Source organism: Sciurus carolinensis, chromosome 14, assembly GCF_902686445.1.
Source record: "Sciurus carolinensis chromosome 14, mSciCar1.2, whole genome shotgun sequence".
Taxonomy (NCBI): Eukaryota; Metazoa; Chordata; class Mammalia; order Rodentia; family Sciuridae; genus Sciurus; species Sciurus carolinensis.
Window position 1 is genome coordinate 75,819,654 of NC_062226.1, and position 21,103 is coordinate 75,840,756.

Below are 21,103 nucleotides of genomic sequence, written 5' to 3' on the forward strand. Positions count from 1 at the left end.
TTGTAGGGTATAAGATGAATAATCATTTACATTTCTATATATCAGCAATGAAAATTCTGAAAAGGAAATTAAGAAAGCAATTGTATTTATAGTAGCATCTAAATGAATTAAATACTTATGAATAAATCTAACCAAGGTGAAAGACTTTTTCACCAAAAATTACAAAACGCTGATGAAAGAAAATACAGATAAATGCACAGATAGGAAGATCTGGACATCATTAAAAAAATGTACATACTACCCCAAAGTCATCTACATATTCAACACAACCCTTCTTAATATCCCAATGGCCTTTCCTGCAGAAATGAAAAGCCTAGACTGAAATTCACATGGAATTACAAACAGTTAAACTTGAGTAAAATTGAAGGACTCACAATTCTCAACTTTGAATTTAACAGTTACAAAACTTACTATGGTATGGTATTGGCATAAGGGAAATAGAGCAATGGAATAGAATACAGAGTCTAGAAATAAATTCTCAAAAACAGTGGTCCTGTGACTTCTGACAAGGGAACCAAGACCACTCTATGAGGCAGGACAGTCTTTAACAAAGGGTACTGGGAAAACTGGATACAAAAGAATGAAGTTGGGCCCTAACGTTACACCACATAAAATATTAACTCAAAATGGATCAAAGACCTAAATTTGAAAATTAAAATCATGAAAATCTTAGAAGAAAACATGCAGGGATCTACATAACAGTGGACTTGGTGATGATTTCATAGATATGACATGAAAAGTAGAGACAACAAAGGAAAAATTAGGTAAATTGGACTTCATCAAAATTTAGAACTTGTGTGCATGAAAAGAGACTATCAAGAAAGTAAAAGGAATCTACAGAATGGGAGAAAATATTTGCAAATCATGTATTCAACAAGGAAGTAATACATGCAAAAAAAAAAAAAAAAAAGTACAGGATCCTACAATCTCATCCATGACAAATCTTCAATCCAGACAGAAAAAGAGCATAAAAAGTATAAGAGATATTATATAAAGAATTAGGAACTTCAAGCAATTCTATGCCTTTACTAATAAAACTTTTAAGTACAAAATGTATAAACCTCTGAACACTAAAGATGTAAATAAAAGCTTGTCAAATGAGTATTATACATTGTTAAGTAATTGTTAAGTATTTCTAGTGGCTCAAGTATTCAAAATTTGCCCAGTTTTGAAGCCTATGAATAAAACTACTTTCTAGAAAACATTATCTCTAAAAATCTTTTTTCTAAATTCTATCAGCAGGACACAAAATCTTTAAAAGGAAGTGAACTATTAACTATACTACTTCTGAATCCTGTACATTAGATATTTGAACATACAGAAACAAGTTTTTTTAATTTTTAATCTTTTTTTTTTTTAAGTTGTAGGTGGACACAATACACTTATTTTATGTTTATGTGGTGCTGAGGATCAAACCCAGGGCTTCATGTGTGCTAGGCAAGCACTCTACCATTAAGCCATAACTCCAGTCCAAAAAAGTTTTTTTAAAAGTCTAGTAATGTAGTTAGAATAATTATAAATTCAACTATGCTTCCAACTGTGCTTGCTTATTGAGCTGTTTCTAGGTCTCACACCACTAATAAATTTGAAAAAAATATAAAGTAAGAAATTAGTATTGCCATAACTATAAACAATGAATAAAAATGACAGCTTTGAGTGATATATGAACCATGAGTACACAATGAATGACTTACCATTTTACTGTTCTGAAAGTAATTATAGCACAGCATGTCAAAAAATTACTGGCTACGAGCAGATATACAGTGGGTGATTTTCATGGTATTTATTAAACTGAGAACAATCTACAAGGTACACAGACAAGACAGTATTCAAATAAGGTAAATCAGAAGTCATTACATGTTAAAAGCTCACTAAACAACAAAATGCCAGACACCTATCCCTACGGATGACAGTGCTCATATGCTGATGATTTCCTGTGGACAGAGTTTGTTTACTGCTGAAGAACTAACTACATTATTTCTTGAGAGTTCAAGTATTCCTTCATGTTGCAAAAGTTTGCCTATTGTTCTACTTCAGGAAGGTGCCAAAGTCAATGTGTATAAAATAAAAAGTGAAAAACAACTGAAACTTCAGAATTGTTTCATTTTCTAAAAAAGGACAATATTCTTGCATTACTATATTTTTAGAAGAAAGGTTTATGAACATGTTCTTAAATGATTGTTTGAAGCACCTAATACATACAAGTGTATCAGAAAGTTGAAAATATTCACTAAGCCCCAACACACTAGTAGCTTGGTGGACAAAGGAAAATATCTTTTTTTCTAGTTAATATTATTTACTTCTTCCACTGTTCTTTTACATACAGTGTCTGGCATTTGGTCAAAAAAATTATGAGACATACAAAGAAGCAAGATGTTATGAGAGAAAGCTTTCAAGAAAATATACAGAGTTGAGGGCTGGCATAGTAAGAAAGGATAATAGTTTTATATGTATGTAACTGGAGTTCTAAAAGAGAACACAATTTTTTTTAAAAGAAAGAGAAATAGCATGAAGAGACAACAGCAAAGATTTTTTAATTGATCTACCCAAACACCAAGAACAGCAAACCACAAGCAGGATATACACAAACAAAATCATACAGAAGGCACCTCAGAGTCACACAGTTGAAAAGCCAGGGTTGGGTATATAGTGGGGAAAATAGGAAGTAGCTGCTTAATATGTATGGGGTTTTATTTGGGGTTGATGAAAATACTTTGGAACTACATAAAGGCTGATGCAGTACCAAATGTACTTAAATGTTTTCCTTTTTTGATTTTTGATGGTGCCTCAACCCGTGTACCACCCTACTACTGAGCTACATGCCAGACCTGAAAATGTACTTTAAACTAGCTATTTTTTATTCAGGAGGCTGAGGCAGGAGGATGGTAAGTTCAAGGTTAGCCTGGGCAACTTAGAAAGACCCTATCTCAAAATAAAAACAAAAAAGGCTAGGCATGTAGATTAGTGGTAGAGTGCCCCTGGGTCAGTCCTGGGTACTCCCCACCCAGAAGTCACTTTTGTTATATGTATTTCACCTCAATTTTAAAAGGAGGCAGGGCATGAGTATGTAATGCTCAAAATAAAAAGAAAAAAATGGCCTCAATGTATGAAGACATTCACCTTCACTCATGATAGGAGAAGTGCAAATTAAAGCCATGCCAAAGTACAATTTTTTACCCATCAGATTATCAAAAGTTCAAAAGCATTAAATACAATGTTTCTCAGGGCTCTAAGTAAATAGGCATTTTTTATACATTGCTGGTAGGAGGGCAAAACAATACCGCTCTTATAGGAAAATTTAGTACTAATTGTGGTAGACACTCCAAAGTGCTCTCCTAGTACTACCTACCTCCTGTTGTCCACTATGCATTTCCCTTCACTATGAGAATGTGTGGGATCTGTCACTTGCTCCTACTACAGAATATGGCAAAGGTGATGAGATATCACTGCCTGGACTGCTACACTGCATAGATAACATTTTAGAGTTCCTAGGTTTGAGACTCTCTTTGATGACTTGATTAAGTAAATGTCTACTGTGGGAAGGTCACAAGACAAGGGTCCACAGGTTGTCTCTGGGAGCTAAGGCAGGCTTCTAGTTGACAGCCAGTCAGAAGTCAGGACCCTCAATCCTACAACCACAATAAACAAATGACTGACCCTAGAAGATGTTTCCCCAGTCAAGCCTCAAAGTGAACTCATAGCCCCAGCAGACCTGGATTAGTCTTGTAAGATCATACACTGCAGACCCAATTAAGCCACATCAGACTCCTGATTCCCACAAAACTGTGAAATACACGTGTGCTATTTTAAGCTTATGATAATTTGTTACTTAGCTTTAGATAACCAGAACACTATCCAAGCTACATCTGCATTTACCTTGTGTTCAACAATCTCACTTCTAAGAATTTAAAATAAAAATATATCTTTGGCAGGGCACAGTGGCACCAGCCTGTAATCCCAGTGACTCGAGGCTGATATAGGAGCATTGCAAGTTCAAAGTCAGCCTCAGCAACTTAGTGAGACCCTGTCTCAAAATAAAAAGGACTGGGGAAGTCCCTTGAGTTCAATCTCCAGACCAAAAAAAAAAAACCTCCAACAATATGAAAATACATATGCATAAGGTTATTAATTGAAACATTATTAATATTCACAAGATACTGCCAACTACCTAAAAAGCCAAATGTAACAGAATAATTGAATGAAGTATGATATGTCTAAATAAAAGTGTACTCTGCAGCTGTAAAGATAAGACTAAGGAAGATCTCCATAGATCGATAGAATGTAGCTATTTCTAGGATATACTGTTTAGTGAAAAAAGTGCAAAATAAATTATACAACATGCTTTTATGTATGCTAAAAGAGGATAATTGTTTTTTTTTTTTTTTAAATAAATCTTTAGGTACTCCATTTCAAATGAACAACGTAACTGACTAGAGGGGCTAAAGACTGAAGGGAGGGCTACTTTGCAAAGAATACTTTTACTATCTACCCTTAGTCCAGGAGAAAAATAATTGCTAAAAAATCTTAAATTCCTTTTAGTAGATTTCTTTTTCATAAGAGGTATGATTACAGCAATTGTGAAAACACTGTGTATACCTCAGCAAATGACTGAATGTACTGGGATTAGAAGCTAGGATTCTTACTGTGGAAAAAGGCAAACAAATACAGAAGAGAGGGAGACAAGGGGGAACCCCACTGAATTTGGGAATGGTATTGGTTACCAGCATGATTTCACGTGCATACAAGGGTGTGTTTGTTTAAGTATGTGATCTCCGTCTTCTGAAAAGTTTAGAAGCAAATGAAATCTTAGAAACAATGAACAGACTTTGTGTGAGATTTTGGTTTCTACGTACCATTTCATATTAAAAGGAACCAGGTCCATGGAGGAATAGCCCATTACATAAATGAAGATAAGATGAGCCTGAAATCTTATTTTTCCAGGAAAGAAGGAAAAAAAAAAAAAAAAACCAGCATAAGACAAAAGAAAGGAACCAACTCAGAGGGACAAATCTAAGGCAATTTGAACAACAAATAAAAAATCAAAAGTAATGGATTATAATCCATTGAATAAAACAGGAACCAGGAGTCCTTGTGGTAAAAAATAGTTAAACAGAAAGGCATGGGAGAAGGAAGGACTCTTTCTTACAGTACAGTTAGAAAATCATAGAAAATCAGTTTAGTCCATGCAAGAATTAACAATGGAGGATAATTCTATGCAGGGAGAAAACTTGAGGGGGCACAGAAAATTAACTGCACGGTCTAAAAGTGCCTTCCCAGAAACTGCTTATTAGCTGAGAGAAGAGAACTAATAACTGAGTAACACCTTAAGAGGGTGATCAAAATTAAAATTAAAATGTCAACAGGAGAGGGGGGACTAAACATGTCAATGATAGACTGAAAGACACTATATCTCTGAATGTCATACAAAGTACAAAATATATAGTATGCTATCTTTTGTGTTTGACAAAAGGAAGCAATTAAAAATAACTTCTTATATTCTTCAAAAATGTCAATGTTAAGAGTTGGGCGCAGTGATGCACACCTATAATCCCAGCTGCTCAGGAGGCTGAGGCAGGAGGATCACAAGCTCAGAGCCAGCCCCATCGAAAGTGAGGCACTGAGCAACTCAGTGAGACCCTGTCTCTAAATAAAATACAAAATAGGGTTGCAGATGTGGCTCAGTGGTTAAGTGCCCCTGAGTCAAATCCCTGGCACCCCACCAAAAACAGGTCAAAAAAGGCCAAGAACGGTTCCAGATTAAAGACTAATACATTGAAAATTTAATGCAATACAATATCATACATTAGATTCTAGACCAGATGGAAAAATAAATGTTATAAAGAACATTACCAGGGTAACCTATGAAATGTGAATAAACAGTTAAATTCCATAATAGTATTTATGGTTAAATTTCCTTAATTTGATAACTAAGAAAACATGCTTGTTCTTAGGAAAAAAAGTCAAGTATTAAGCAATAAAAAAGCAAGATGTATATAAACTAGTCTCAAATGGCTTAATGTCGATGTATGTGTGGTTTTAGACACGTAAGGCAGTGGAGGGAGGGAAGGAAGAAGTGGAAATCATAAAGCAGTCTGGTAAAACACTATATATGGATAAATTTCAGTAAAGAGTATATGAAAATTCTCAGCACAATTCATGCAACTTAGCTATTTTAAGTTATTTCAAAATGAAAAGTTAAAAAGAGAATAAAGACACACATATATGCATCTCTGGAAGGATACACTCAAACTTAAAAACTTGTCAGTCAAGGAGGAAAGAAGGAGATCAGGCAAAGGAGTCTCTCTAAAAAGATCCTTAAAACTCTCAACTAGTCTCCCCACTAATTCCTTCCAGTTGTGGTCTAACTATAGAGCTTCTAAGTCAGGGATGCCAAAACTGAGATCAATGAATCCAAGGGTTTGTAAACACAATTTACTGAATCTATAAAGGGGAACTATATCTTAACATAATTAATCTTTGATATTTTCAATTATGAATGCAGGCAACAAACGATCGTAGTTTTAGCAGCACCTGTGACTTTATCACCAAGAGAAATCATTTATTCACTTCACATCAGTTGCTGAGGTTCTCAAGATAATGTGTATATCATTCAGCATTTTCATAATATAGTAATTACACTTGCTGCTAGCTTGTATTTAATGTAATACATTGTAAAAAGCACATTATATTACAAAATTGTTTTTTAAGAATTCTGATAACTTCCTTTCAAAATAACTGGTTCATTTGTAATCCTGTGCATTTTATTGATTTACAAATATCATCTGAAAAGTAAACCATGGGCTTTAGACAGTCTAACAGTTCCACAGCACACAAACGTTAAGAACTTTTCTAAGATATGGATCCTTCATCTGCTTTATTACTATGTCATAATGAGAAGAATTAGAAGTTTGTAGCTTTTTACTTGCCATAAAGCAAACTATAAAAAGATGAACATCACTGATAATGAACATTCATTTTAATTTATTTAACTCTTAAAAATTATTCAAAATGTCATATGTAACCTCATACAAATTATCCAGGAAAAAATATATAATGCTCACATGCAAAACATGAAGGCACAGGGTAACTATAATAATGAATCAAGGTCATGAAATGTCTTATAGAGAAACTAAGCAATTACACATCTTAAGGAAACTGATCATAAACAAGGTACTATTTACCATTTCTCTTTTGGAAAATTTTTTAAAATTTCTTTAATGATTGGCTGGTAGCAGGCATCTCTTTCTGCTTTCCCAGTTTCACTCCAGTCTCTCACAAACTGTTTTAATGTAGATTTTAATTTATCCATGTCAAATGTAGATGCTGGCATAATCTTTCCATTCTCCTGTTTAAAAAACAGAAATTAATTAGCTACTGAGAATTAATTTTGAATAGGGGTAAATGGGCATACTATTAAGGAGCTATCTGGTGGTTTAGTGGATAAATCACTAGCCTCTCACCTTACTGGGGGTTCAAGTGTAGCTTGAAATCCTAAATGAAAAAGAGTTTGGTGGTCTCACTTCTACCCTCAATAGGTTAAGGTTCATTAATCATAAAACCATAATATAATTAAGCAGTCTTTACTCAGGAGAGGACCAGATCTGAGCTGCTACGGAGAATCTAACATCCTGTCTTCTAAGAGAGGGAAGAAAGTCCCTTTAGGTCATTTGACGGGGCAGCATGGAGAGGCTCACACTGGAGTGGCCCAACTGTATCTATCCTGTGGATACAAAAAGAGGACTTCAATTTCTATTACTGCCAGTCCCTTGAGATTTAAGTGAAAATAATTTCTAAAGTAAAAGAATATCAATAGTTACAAGACACTGAAAAAAAAATAAATAAGTTTAGCAAGGGAAATTAATTTTACTTAGCTAGTAAAGCCAGTTATAAAAATTAAAGTACCCAACCTTATATGCCAGAATATTTAAAACACTATGTCAAAAGTATATCAAAATGCCAATAATTATCTTAGTATTAAAAAAATTGATGAACAAATCTGCCTCTGGCATACGGATTGATTAAGCCAAATCAATGACTCAACATCCATTCCCTAAATTGAGCAAATGACACATACAAGATTATAAAACTGAAATCTAGAACAATAACTTAAAGACCTCAAAAATATAGAAGTTAACCCCTAAAATAAAAGCAAGTAGAACAAACTTTCACATACATCTTCTCCATATTCTTTATTTTCAAACATATGTATGCAATCATTCACAATGGTCAGTAGTATTTCTTGATTATGATCAATGCATTTCCGAATCTTGTCCAAGTGAAGAATAAACTGAGGAAGTAGTTTCTGTTGATTATCTGGAAGTGATCGAAACTGTCTTTCTGTTCGGTTCACTCGCTCATGCATACTGGTGCTAAAACATAAAAGGTGTTTTTTAAATTGGTGAAAGAATTCTCATCAGAGGCCAACCTTATTTTAAGAATGTCTTTCTATATAATTATTCCCTTATTATGTTGTGTAATGTTCTATCATTTACAATCTGGTGGATTCTTAAGGAATATCAACTTAGAAAATTTTGTACATTTTTACTTTATTACCAATCCTACTCAGAGCAATCAAACAAAATGCTTTATATCTAGTAAAATGCTTTATGTCTAGCAATCAACAAATGCTTTGTATCTAATAAAAGTAGATATCAGCACCAATGAGAAGGGGGGGAAAGGAAACAAATAGCATTAATGTTCAATTATTTTTATGACTTTGATTTTTAAAGTTAATATTTTAGCAAAATTGGATGAACGCCTTAGATTTTTCCATCACTAAGTAACAAAATACTGCTGTGCAAAAAATTTAGAATGGGCTGGGGACTTAGCTCAGTGATACAGCACTTGCCTATCATGCACAAGGCCTTGAGTTCAATCCCCAACTCAGCATGCACACACAAAAAAAGCACAAAACACCTTACAATATAAATGAAATGTATTTGGAAACTAACAAAAATTTAATCAAGCCGGGCATGATGGCACATGCTTGTAATCCCAGTGACGTGGGAGGCTGAGGCAAGAGGACAGTGAGTTCAAACCCAGCCTCAGCAACTCAGTGAGGCCCTAAACAACTCGGCAAGACCCTGTCTCTAGTAAAATATGAAAAAGGGCTGGGGAGTGGGCTCAGTGGTTAAGGGTCCCTGGATTCAATCCCTGGTACCAAAAAAGAAAAGAATAAAGAAAAAAAAGTTGATCAAGTTGATTTTAAAAAAAAATGTATGAGGTCTTACTACAAAAGTATTAAGCAAATGTAAAATTGAAATTTGCAGGGTTTCATGACAGTATTCATAATTTGTATTCCAAAAGTTTCCAAATAAGTCACTTGGGGGACTACTTATTTATAGAAAATCATTTTAAAAAATTAAATACACTTTCACAATGAAATGTCACTCTATATCAACCCAGATGGGCAAAATGTAAAAACCTGACTGTTTATATAAAACCAAACAATATATTGCTTAGGGACTGATATGAAGGAAAAAAAAAAAAAAAACTGTAAGGAAATAAAAAAATTTAAATTCGGGAACATTCTCTTTGAGAGAAAAAGCTGTAAGACAGTGTTAAAAAAGAAAACTAAGTGGCCGGTTCATAAGTATTCACCACATTGTAATTTATATTTTAATGTACAAATATCTCTTTTAAATGTTTGTCGTCATTTACTCAATACTAAGTAAAAATGAAAAAAACACTTTTTTCATTTGATTGCCTTAATCTTTTTCTCTGTTCATCCAAACAATTCTTGCATTTTTACCTTTACATGCCCAATTACTCTCTAATTACTAAAGAGTAATAAAGAAGTTCAGAATAAGTTCTTGATAAAATCTGGCCCTGGTTTTAGAAACTTATGTGTGGTGTGTATAGCAGCTACACTGCTATTTGCTTTTTTTCCCCTGGACACAGTATTACAGTGAGCTTTGAAGTCAGAAGATCTGTATTGAAATCCAGGTTATGTCACCCATTTGCTAAATGACCCTGGGCAAGTTACTTCCTTCCTCTGTGCTGTCTCATAAAACAAGATAATAAATAACAACAATGATAATGATCATAAAAACTACAATCTGTTGAGCTTTAATAAATGCCAGGCACTGGACCAAGTATTTAACTTGAATTAGTCTGAAAAAAATCTTCACAAAAACCCCATGAGGTGGGTACTCCTCCATTCACTCCAAATAGTTTCATTGAAAACAAAACTAATGCATGCAAAACACCTCATAAACACTAAAAAAATAATAGGCAGATCTAATTTATATAACCAACATTCACTGTGAAAATCTGAAAAATGCAGAAAAGCAAACTACTCAGGGAAAGGAGGTTAATAAATAACTCCTTGTAGAGGAAACCTAGCATATATTTTTTTGTTGTTGTTGTTTAAGACAAAATCATCTAGCTCCTTTTTAAAAAACTGAATATTGAATTCTAATTGGATATATTTATGGGATTAAAAAGTGATGTTGTAAGTGCACAAAGTACAATGATTAAATCAAGTTTATTAACATCTGTCACCTCACCTACTTAATAACTCCTGTCTCACTGAAACACTTCTCTGACCAAATTCTCCTCCATTTTCTCCAACCAACAAGTCTGTCTGTGGTAACCATTCTATTCTCTATTCCTATAAGGTTGTTGTAGAAGAGGGATGTCTCTCCGTGACTGGCTTATTTCATTTACCACCTTTCTACTCACAATTTGGTATAAAGGATAGATCACTTAGAAATGGTTAGGAATGCAGAATCTCAGGCCCTACCTAAGACTTACTGAGTTGCAATCTGCCAAATTCCACATGTGATTCCTATGCACATCAAAGTTTGAGAAGAACAGGTAATTCTTCATCCTTATCAGAAGAATTTTCCCAGATTAGAAAAAAGTTCTCAAATATACCATGACTCTAAATGGCTGTTAGTAACCAAGATTTACTAAGCTATTTCCCAGCTATTGGGTATTTAGATACTTTGTATTTATGATGACAGGTCTGACTGTCTCACCAAAACTCATGCTAAAATGTAATCCCCACGGTGAGGTCAAAAGAGGGTGAAAACTTAATCCAACTATGGTATTTGGAGGTGGAAACATGGGAAGTAATTAAGGGCATAAGGATGGAGCCCTAAACCACTGAAATTGTGGCTTTATAAGAAAAGGAGAAGAGACTTGAGCCAAGTAGCTCAATTCCGCTCACCAAGTGATGCTCAACACTGCCTTGGGCTCTGTGGACTCCCATAAGAAAGAACCTCACCAGAAAAGGCCACACCATCTTGAACTTCCCAGTCTTCAACACTGTGAACTATATATATATATACACTGTGAATTATATACTCTTTTCCATATAAATTACTTGGCCTGAGTAATTCAGTTATAGCAACAGAAAATGGACAATATTTTAGAAAATATTTAGACAATATTTTAGAAAAATTAGCATAAATTAATAAAAGTAAAATTAACAGGTCTGAAGGGGTATTTTTAAGATTCTATGTAAAATGATTTTCAGAAAGAGTGTATCAATTTACATTCCTATGTATTTGGTTTTAATAAGTTAGGCAAACAGCAGAGCTGCAACAGTTTAAAATTCACTGCCTGGGAGGAAGGGAAACAGAAGTGTTGGGGAGTAATACTAACCAAATTATATTATTATATTGTGTGCATGTGTGAATATGTAAAAAAACAAATCCCATCAATATGTATAACTACAATGCACCAATTAAAAAAAGCGGAAAAATAAATTTAAAAATGGGTGATAGATTCCCCCCACCCCAATAAACTCAAGGTCAACCAGGTTAATTGTCTTCAGAACATCCTTTCATGTATTCCATGCCAACAGGGTGCCCTCAACCTCCCTCTCACCACTCTAAAAATACAACCAGGGCTGAGGATATAACTCAGTGGTAGAGTGCTCTCCTAGCATGCATGAGGCCCCAGATTCAATCCCTAGTATCTAAAAAACAAAAACAACTCATACCAAAATGATTTTAGCCCAGCCTATAAACACTCAAATTCCTTTCTATACAGGAAATATTGTTGAATATATAAAACAAATACACTCATCAAAGTCATAATCTCCAAATCTCTTAGTCCCACCATCAACAAGCTCAAACTTTCTGATTCTACTTCACAAAGCTATCTGCAAATTATTTTACTTCTAATGCTTTATCACAGGCCCCACTGTCTCCCAAAGATTACTAAGAATCCTGCCACCTAAGAATACTGTCCCTAACTGCACACTGCCCCAACATAACTCCTCTTTGATCCTCCCTCCCTACCTCTAATTCAATAAATTCTTCTAAAATACAAGTCTTATCTTTGTCAGTACTGAATCTCTATATTTCAGCATATGTAAAAAGTAATCAATAAATATTCAGTTACACTCCCAAGGTGCTGCTTTTTGTTCTCCCTGGAGACTTACTACTGTGGTTGCAGATGGGGTGACTTATTCCGTCAATTGCTGACACAGAAGTGAAGTAAATACAGGGCAGGATGAGATGCAGGACATACTCCTTAACCTCTGGTTACTTGTTACACAGTCTGGATATGAGATGTTCCCCAAAAGCTTGTGTGTTAATGCAGGTGAAATGATTAGATTATGTCACATGTAACCTTATCAGTGGATTAATCCATTCGATGGACTAATAATTTAAAAGGATCAAGTAGGTAGTAACTACAGGCAAGTGGGTTGTAGCTGGAGGAGGTAGGTATCTGAGGGAGTGCCTTTGGGGATTACATTTTGTAGCCCTGATTCCTCCTCCTTTCTCCCTGCTTCGTAGCCACCACGAGCAGGTTTTTACCTCTCTGCCTTTCCACCAGGATGCTTCAATATCACCTGGGGCCCAGAGTGATGGAATCCACCAACCATGGGCTAAACCTTTGAAACCTGAGCCAAAATAAACTTTTCCTGCTTTAAGTTGTTCTTGTGGGATATTTTGGTCACAGTGAAAAAAAAAGACCTAACACACACACTAGTGGTGTAAAAAGTTGACTAACACACTAATGGTGTGCAAAGCTGCCCAAAAATACACTCAGGGGGACTCTTAAAAATAGGTGTTGTCTGGACTAAAGCAGAGTTCAGTAACAGAGCGTATGTTTAGCATATGCAAGGATCTTGGTGGCATCTTATGGGAATATAAGAACATAGTATCCTTAATATGCTATTATAATTGAAGCTAACCTCATTATACTGGAAATACTTATGTTATAGCCCACTGGCAACTTAGTTGCCTCTTACTGAAACAAAGCCAAACCCATGTGTTTACATAATGCTTCTATGCAAGTACAGAATCCAAAGAGCCTGCCTGGCTTTTTTTTTTTTTAAGTTGTGGATGGACACAATACCTTTGTTTTATTTATTTATTTATTTTTTATGTGGTGCTGAGGATCGAACCCAATGCCTCACACATGCAAGGCAAGAACTCTACCACTGAGCCACAACCCCAGTCTCTGCCTGGCCTTTTGAAGAAGCTTTACCCTGCTTTAAAGGAATGTTTATAAATATTAGACTCCTTGGTTCTAAACCAAGCATCAGAAGGAATCCCAGTATCAGAAGGTCATATCCATGAATCAAAAGATAATTCTTGCCCTATTAACTTTATTCTAAATCTCCTATACATTCACTAAAACAAATTTAGCAGTAAAATCAAACACTTCAAAATGTGAAGTTGCTATGGGTCTAGAACAGGACTGTCAATCAGAATTTAATTCAATGATCTCAAGATTTCCTCTACACAGTCCAATACAGCCAACACTAGCCATTTGTGGCTACTAAGCATTTGAAATATGGCCAGTAAGACTAGGCATTTACGTTTTCAATTTTACTAAATTTTAATTAATAAAATTTAAGCTTAAATTTAGCCAGATGTGATTAGTGACTGCAGTATTGGACGGTGCAAGTCTACGATATCACAAAATATTGGAATTCTAAGTATTTTTTGCTACACAATGCTTTGCATCTGCATCACCTCCAAATGATATTTTAAAAAGCATACTTTTGATATCATACTAATTCAGTCCAAGTACTTTAAGTGTTTCATCCAGAGAGTGCATGCAAATAAAGGTTTTTTCTTTCTTTCTTTTTTTTAATGAAATAGTCTGCAATCCCACATTAATCTGGTAAAGAAGAAAAGTGAGTTCAGGGAACAGTGTCACAACTACTAGTGCATGCATGCAGAACCATTTTCTATATATTGCCACATTTAACAAGTTCCAAGTGAAAGACCTTCACCCCAAGGCCCATTCAATACCTAATAATAAATATCAGGCCTAAATTGGTCTTAATATAGTAAAACAGGGTATAATTACACAACATTTAACCAATCAAGTCTTCTATATTCCAAGACGTTTCTCAATATTCTTTATTTTTATTTAAATAAATTGGTTGAACCCAAAGGCACTCTATGCCACTGAGCTATTACCCCTAGCCCTTTTCTTAGAAGTTTTACTTATTTTGAAACAGGATCTTATTAAGTTGCTCAGGCAGGCCTCAAATTCTTGCCTCAGCCTTCCCAGTCACTGAAAGTAAAAGCTTGAGCTACATCGCCCAGCTTCCACTGATATTTCAATAGTAAAATATACCAGACTTTTTCTGCACCCACCACTCAGCTACCTAATGTCAACTGCTTCCTCTCACTGTACAGTTCTTCTGGACATAATCTTGGATCAAATCCAATTCTCTGGTGTTCAGCTTTCCTCTCTTGGTTGCTACTCAATCTGGAGAAATGCCAAAATTTTATTTTGGGTTTCCCAAATAATGCGGCCCAAACCCTGGGTTTGAACAGTATTGTTTAAAACAATTTTTTAGTTGTTAGTTGACATTTATTTTATTTATTTATATGTGGTGCTGAGAATCGAACCCAGTTCCTCACACATGCTAGGAAAGTGCTCCACCACTCAGTTACAACCCCAGCCCCAGTGTATTATTTTATCAAGACCTCTGAACTTTTTGTCAAAAGGGATGGCTGTACCTCAGTGGTAGAGCATGTGCTTAGCATACTCAAGGCCCTGGGTTCAATCCCCAGCACACCCACAATTTCCCAAAATTCTGTCATAAATGTAATTAGATCTTAAATAACTTTTAATAAAAGCAAGCTTCTAAATTAAGAATAGTAACAAACAAGTGTAACCATTAGACAAAAATTGACAAGACTATTTGGGAATGATAAATATATTTCTTTGCTATGTTTTATTAGTTAAAAATACAGCTTCAACATTATTTGCCAAGCACTGGTGACATTTATAAAAATAAATAAGTCTCAGTCCCTGCCCTTGAGGAGGTCACTAGTTGAACTGTAATACAAATGGGATGTACATTTTTTAAAAAGTTTGCATAATGGACAGCAGGACCTCATCTAAACTGAGTTTACTTGGTAAGAGGTCACATCTATCTGGCTCCAATTGAAGCCTTAGAACCCAGCTACGGTGGAGTGTCACATCACTTACATGAATAAATGTGTTTTCTTTACCTGAAAATCCAGTTGGTCCAAGTCCCTCTCAGATCTTGGAATTATAATTTTGTGATTAAGCTATTTTAACATCTATCTAGAAGAAAGGTTAAAGTTAGGAAGTTGTATTATGAATGAGGAACATACAGGATCTACCACCAAGCCAAGCCCACGAAGAGAAGCTGATACAAATTTGCAGAGTAAAAGAATATAATCCTGGCTCTTCCTGAACCCTTTCTCATTTCCCTTACTAAATTAGTAAATTGTGGACTATCAGGAACACCTCTGCTCACTAGTCAAGAGTCACTGAGCATTCGATCCCTCACCACAGAAGTGCATTTAGGTTCACAGCGACAAGAGGGTGGGGGCGAGGTGGAAATCTGTTCTTACAAGAACTGGCTACAGTTTGGGAAAACAAGTCTACAGTATTTTGTATCCCACGTGTAGGTGAACTCGGGCTCTCCGTAGGTTCAGTTTGGAAGATGCCGATAACAAATACCAATCGTGCTCTGCACTGGGCAATTTTACCACTAACCTCTTCTACCTGAAACTGTTGTCACAGCACATCTCCGGTCACCCCCAAAGCCAAACCTTTAATGGGGGACGGAAGGCAGAAGAGCTAATCTGATCCTGAGGTCAGGAGACACGAGGCTGAGCAGCGGTCGGCGAGGCTCGACACGCGGGTGTGCAGGGCTGGGAGGGGTTGGGATGGTGCGAGAGGACTCCGGCGCTGGGGTCAGCTCCGGCGGCCGGGTCGAGAGATCCGACGGGCTGGGCGGGGGTCCGCCACGGGCTCCTTACCCGTAGTAGCGGAAGGCATTAATGATCTTCCAGAAGTGCTCGCGCTCGAGCCTCTCCTCCTCCTCCTCCGAGCTGCGCGCGGCTGCCGCCGCCGACGAAACCGCCGTGGCCGAGCCCAAACGCCCAGCGGAGAACTGCACTTCCACCTCCTCGCTCCCACCGCGGCCGCCGCCGCCTCCCCCGCAGCCCTCCGGCAGCTGAGAGGAGGGCGGTGGAGGGCGCCGCCGTCGCTGCATCGCCGCCACGGCCCTCGGCCTGGCTCGCTTGCGTCTCACTGCGACTGAAAGCGTGGTGGCGGCTGCTCGGCCTTCCTCTAGACGGCGCCCGCCGCGGACATGCCCCCAGCCCGCGGCGCGCTCCGCCCCCGCCGCCCTCAGGCCTCCATCCGCGCTGGGCTCCGCCAGGTCTTCAGGACTCCTGGAACATGCGCGCATGCGCATGCGAGGGTACGACGGTGGACCGTGGCCGTCTGCGTTCATTTGCTGCCAGGCTTCGGCGACGACGCGCTGACGTCAGGACGACGTTTCTAGAGGGCGGGACTATATAAGCCAGGTGGAGAAGCGAAGGAGGAGCTTCTTGCTGGGGTGGGACTTGAACAGCTGGCACCTGTGAGCCGTCGCGTGGGTGGGGCTTAATTAAGACCCCGCCAGTGCTGGATTCTGGAATAGGCCAGTTAACTCAGGCTAAGGCATTATTAGCAAGAGAGGTAAGACGACAAAGAACAAGTTGATTTTGAATTCATTTGGAATTTCTGATTTCAGAAAGTCTAAAAGAAAGGTTTTGCATTCATCTAAGTTTTAATGCACTTCCTAAATGAATTTCTATTAGTTACATAAGGAGGGAGAAGCATAATCATCTTTCCCATGTTGAATGACCTGTGTGTCCTGGGACCAGGCCGAGTTGGGTGCAGCAGCCGGCACCTGTAATTTCAGTTACTGGAGGAGCCCAAGTTGGAGGCCAATCTGGGAAAAAGAGCGAGACTATGTCTCAAAAAACAAACAAATAAAACATAACACAAATGTCCTAATCTCATCCTACCTTGTGATGGCAGCAGATAAGGAAAAACTGAAACGTAATTCCATCCAAACCTGTGCTTGGGAAGACCATCACATTCACCAGCACCTAAAAGTGGACCCTAACAATCGTAGACCTGACCTAACCTCTTTATTTTCTCTGCCTGAGTTTTTGTTTGTTTTTGTTTTTGTTTGTTTGTTTTTCTTCATTTCTTTCGTGGCTCAAGTGCTAAAATGAATTTAATGTTATTCTTAGGAAATAACTCATTCCATTAAATTTAACCCACCACCTAGAAAATAACTCCTACAAAACAATAATAATAAAAAAGATTGTTTTATTCAAGAGTTAAATATGCCCAGGGACCATAAAGTCTGTTAAAAAGATATAATCATATTGAAAATGAAGTGGCTTCATATTTTCATAATTAATATTGGACTTAAAGGAAATGACAAAAAAAAAAAACCCACTCTTTTAAAAAATCTTTTTAAAAAGTTTTATGTAAGACTTTTCTATAACTTCAGTCTTATTTCCAGGCCCAGTAGTGGATACCTGTAATCCTAGCAATTTAGGAGGCAGTGACAGGAGGATTACAAATTCAAGGCAAGCCTGGGCAACATAACAAGACCTTGTCTCAAAATAAAAAAATAAAAACTCTGCAGGGTGGTACATACCTAATTCTAGTGACTGGGGAAACTGAGGCAAGAGGATGTCAAGTTCAAGGCCTCAGCAATTTAGTGAAACTCTCAGCAGCTGAGACCCTCCCTATCTCATCTAAAAAATAATAAGGACTGGGGATGTAGCTCAGTGTTAAAGTGCCACTGGGTTAAATCCCCAGTATGAATGAATGAATAAACAAACAAATGAAAAGTTAAAATTTCAATCCGTTTCTTAAGAGTGACACATTAATAAGTAATTCAAAGTTCAAAAGGAAACCTGCAAAGGATTACCCCTATGTTCCCTCTCCAGACATGATCTACCAGTTCCTTGCCTGGTTTTCCAGATTTTGTCTAATGCCTATTTTTCTTAGAGACTAGTGTTTGGAAGTTATACATAAGTTTTTATAATGATGAGCAATACTAATATTGTTTTTGTATACAAACTTGAATTATAGATGTCAAAATTTGTGACATGTATTGACATAGCTCAGACTGACCTAACTGATAAAACCCACAGTACCATGGATAATCATTTACATGTTTTTCAACATACTGGGAAATATAAACATTTTCAAATTAATTTCATATATAGATGTTTGTTTGTGTCATAACTTGCAGACTCTTAGGGTCTGTGTTATTAAGGTGCTCAATTTTAAACACAATTTTGATTTTACAGATGGGGAAACAAATATTAAGTGATGTTATGGGTCCTACAGGAAGTTATTAGCACTATACCCATCCACCCATGTCTCATGCTTCTATTTAATAGTATTTGGTTATGACTAGATTGAACTTTCAAAATGTTATGCTATCTCACATTAGTTTATCATTTTACATTTTTCAAATTTTTTTTCCTATTTCTTCACATTTGTTCATCACCTCAGTTCTGTGAAGGAAATGTTACTATCTTCCTTTAACAAGTGAAAAAAACAGACTCAGGTAAATTAATTTTCCTGCCCAGGGACACATAAATAGCAAAGTCAAAGTTTAATTTCTTCCTGTGTTGACTTTCTGTGTTTCTGATACTGTTCTTATACTGAGCTGAAGGCAACTAGAATCTAATGGAAGTATAGCCTTCTCATTTTCATTTTGCCACTTCCTAACTCAATGACCTGTTTGAAAAGTTACTTGAAGCCTCAAATGTATTATTTCTAAAATGGACACAACATTATTACCTTCATTGCAAGGTCACTGGGAGAAATGAATGCCATAGAGATTAATGCCTGATGAGTTGGCTCAATAAATGGAAGTTTTCTTTCCTTCTTTCAGAAACATGTATTCTTTCAGAATACATTTTAGCCTTGTTTTTTTAAAACACTTTTCTTGGGACTTCTTCATTTAATTTCTTTGCAGTGACTTTCCCCTGTGGACACCTTCCCAAATCATAGAAACACTTGGGCAGAAAGCTTTGGAATGTTTTCAGCAGGAGGTTTCTCCAGAAATAACACCAAAGCACCATTATGCTTTCTTTACTTTTTCTGAAGAACTGTTAAACAGTTAAAGCTCATACATTTATATATTAAATAGCTAATGGTTGGAATGTGAAGTGATGAAGATGTGCTGAAAAAGAATACAAAGCAGGAATTCTGTGTATTGATTACCAATTTGAGTCTGGTGAGATAGAACACTTAAATGTTCAATAAGTTAATGAGGCTGATTTATTATTTACAGATTGGCAGCAAGGGACAACAGAAGCCTAGGATTCATTGTGATCTGGTCTCCCAAGGCTCAAGAAACCTGGCCAGGTAGGATGGAGTCTTATTTGTGCATGTGTCACCTACATCACAGCTGAAGGACCCTGGAAAGCAAACCACCTAGGGACTGCATGAGACATTATGCTAAAATGTTGAAGGGCATCCTATTTCTAGAGGATAGGAACAATGCCCAGGCTATTCCATCCAGTCCCTTCTTATTTCAGATGTTACATTCCCTGCAGAGTCTACAGTTATTCTTGAAAACCACAAGTGAGAAAGAGGAGAAAACTAGGTTGGTCCAGATCCTTCCCCAGAGCTGTCCTGCAAATACTATGGTGGTAGTATTCAGAAAACTGAATGATAGACCAGGTGTGGTGGTGCACAACTGTGATCCCAGCAACTCAGAAGGCTGAGGCAGGGGGATCACAAGTTCAAGGCCAGTCTGGGAAACCTAGTGAGACCCTCAACCTAGCAAGACCCTGTACCAAAATTTAAAAATAAGTACTAATGGTGTAGCTTAGTGGTAAAGCACTCATGGGTTCAATCCCCAGAACAAATGAATGAACAAAATACAATAACCAAAAAAACAAAAATGAAAACAAAAACAAAACTTACCATACAACCCAGCAATTGTGCTCTTAGGCATTCTGTCCTTTGGGCATATAGTGAATATCTTATTTAACTGGCTTGAGGGTGAGAATCAAAGTCTTTTTGTGCCTCCCACAACTAGTATTTAAGTAAGTACTGAACACATGGTCAAGTTTCTTAATTTCAATTTTCTTCTTAATAGTGAATTTGCTAAAAGGTCTTTATTACTAAGATTCTTTTAGAAGCTGTTCAACCTGGGTCATGATTTTTAGTTGCAGACAACAGAAAATGATGAATATTAGTAAAGTAAGACTGATGAATTTCCTGGAAGGCCCAGGAACCAATATCAAATGCTATTCAGAAACAACAATACCTGTGGTTGCTAAGGAAACTGTTTTTCATAGCCACCAATGCACCCATTGCCCACTAAGCATTAATTACAGGGTTAAGAATCAGACAACAAAACCTGCCCTATAATTACCATGGAAGAACCAAATGCTTCTGCATAAGAGCTAGTTTCCCTCTATATTTCTACCACCTCATTGTACTCAATTCTTCCCAGTTAGAAACTCAAGAGGAAGTTTAGAGCTGGAGTTTTTAGCTTTCTTAACTTCTTAGATAGAGGAAAGCAAGCTAGAAAGTTGAAGGAAGTGTATTCAGTGAGTTAATCCACAGTAACTGCCAGTGACTATTAGTGTGTCACAAATTAACACTGTCTTCTGTATTGGTTGAATGTGTCCAGTATACAAGGGAAAATGAAGTATAGAAGCAAGAAAAACAGATTTGACTTAAGATGTTGACTATGGCACACCAAGGTATATGACCTTGAGAAAGTCATTTAACTTGGATTCACTGTCTTCATCTATGAAAATAAACAGTGGGGCTCTTTTTAAAAGATACTTCTGGCCCTAATAGTCTATGACTCAAAGAT

The 21,103-nt window shown here is 36.7% G+C and overlaps 1 protein-coding gene across 3 annotated transcripts in view; it reads right to left on the reverse strand.

Annotated features, from left to right (window-relative positions):
• Nucleotides 1–16,689, reverse strand: part of Carnmt1 (carnosine N-methyltransferase 1) — a 43,134-nt gene extending 26,445 nt beyond the window's left edge. The window contains exons 1-4 of one of the 3 annotated variants that reach the window (XM_047524454.1): nucleotides 16,221–16,360; nucleotides 15,441–15,512; nucleotides 8,174–8,369; nucleotides 7,182–7,345 (exon numbers count right to left, since the gene is read on the reverse strand). In XM_047524454.1, the coding sequence (XP_047380410.1) occupies nucleotides 7,182–7,345; nucleotides 8,174–8,362 (353 nt within the window). In that variant the 5' untranslated portion in view covers nucleotides 8,363–8,369; nucleotides 15,441–15,512; nucleotides 16,221–16,360. Of the gene's footprint in view, nucleotides 1–7,181; nucleotides 7,346–8,173; nucleotides 8,370–15,440; nucleotides 15,517–16,220 lie in introns of all 3 variants that reach the window. The other 2 variants (XM_047524453.1, XM_047524452.1) reach the window with 2 other exon arrangements.
• Nucleotides 16,690–21,103: the final 4,414 nt, after the last annotated feature.